Source organism: Sinocyclocheilus rhinocerous, unplaced genomic scaffold (genome assembly GCF_001515625.1).
Source record: "Sinocyclocheilus rhinocerous isolate Xijiao unplaced genomic scaffold, SAMN03320098_v1.1 C36272618, whole genome shotgun sequence".
NCBI lineage: Eukaryota > Metazoa > Chordata > Actinopteri > Cypriniformes > Cyprinidae > Sinocyclocheilus > Sinocyclocheilus rhinocerous.
This window is the reverse complement of record NW_015777564.1, coordinates 1-961: the sequence shown is the minus strand read 5'-3', so window position 1 is coordinate 961 and position 961 is coordinate 1. Positions and strand designations below refer to the sequence as shown.

Sequence of the window (961 nt, the reverse complement as noted above, 5' to 3'; positions counted from 1 at the left end):
ATTTTCATTAATGGGTGAACTATCCCTTTAATTCTATTTTTAATTCTGATGGTGCTATTTTTGTAAATTGCTCTTTTGTTCTGTATTTTTGCAGCCTTGGTTAGCAAAGGAGAAACATCTTACCGGCCCCAAACTTTTGAATGATAGTGTAAACAATGCTTCTCTTTCTCTCCACAGAGATCGAGATTACGATGACATTGATGACGGGGACCCGTTTAACCCTCAGAGCCGGCGAATGACATCCCATCATTCACACCAGGGCAACATGCACAGCTTCTGCAGCTACAGTAGCAGCATAGGCAGCCAAACCAGCCTGCACCCTCCAACACAGGCTGTGACCAACGCACCCCTGTCAGAATATATGTAAGAGTCAACCTTAAACATGATTTATTCTTTTTCATATTCTGTGATATAATTGTTTTCAGATTGATGCATCTGGATTTTGTGTGACAGCTCAATTCAGTAACTTTTGGGTGTAATAGAGGGGAACTGATGTTGATTGATTTTACTTTCTTGAGAAATATTAGAGGAAGTTCACTTACTGTATTATTTCTAAAATACTTATATCCTTTCTCCTTCCTCACTCTGTCTTCCTGAACTCTCGCCCTCATTTTCTCTTTTCATTTATCACTGTCTTGTTTTGACAGGAACCAGTCTGCGCTGTTTGGAGGAAACCCGCGCTATGAGAACGTGCCACTGATCGGGAGGGGATCTCCTCCTCCTTCGGTGCGTTGGGCTCCAGAGGCCAAGTCCTTCTCATGACCCACACATACACTTATGTTGACACAATGACAATAATTCACACCAAAGATTTAACATTTTTTCATAATCATTTTAAGGGTCAATATGAAATCAAAATTGGCCATATGTACACTATTGTTCAAAAGTATATATTCTATTTAAAGGATATATACAGTATATATATATATATACTGTGTATATATATATATATATATATATA

The 961-nt window shown here is 38.2% G+C and overlaps 1 protein-coding gene across 1 annotated transcript; it reads left to right on the top strand.

The window, feature by feature from the left end:
* Positions 1-177: 177 nt before the first annotated feature.
* On the top strand, positions 178-797 carry LOC107735751 (protein tweety homolog 2-like; the record flags this gene model as incomplete). Its single annotated transcript, XM_016547337.1, has 2 exons — positions 178-363; positions 648-797. Coding segments are annotated over 2 exons (301 nt in total), but the record flags the coding sequence as incomplete, so codon positions are not given.
* Between the last annotated feature and the right edge of the window lie 164 nt (positions 798-961).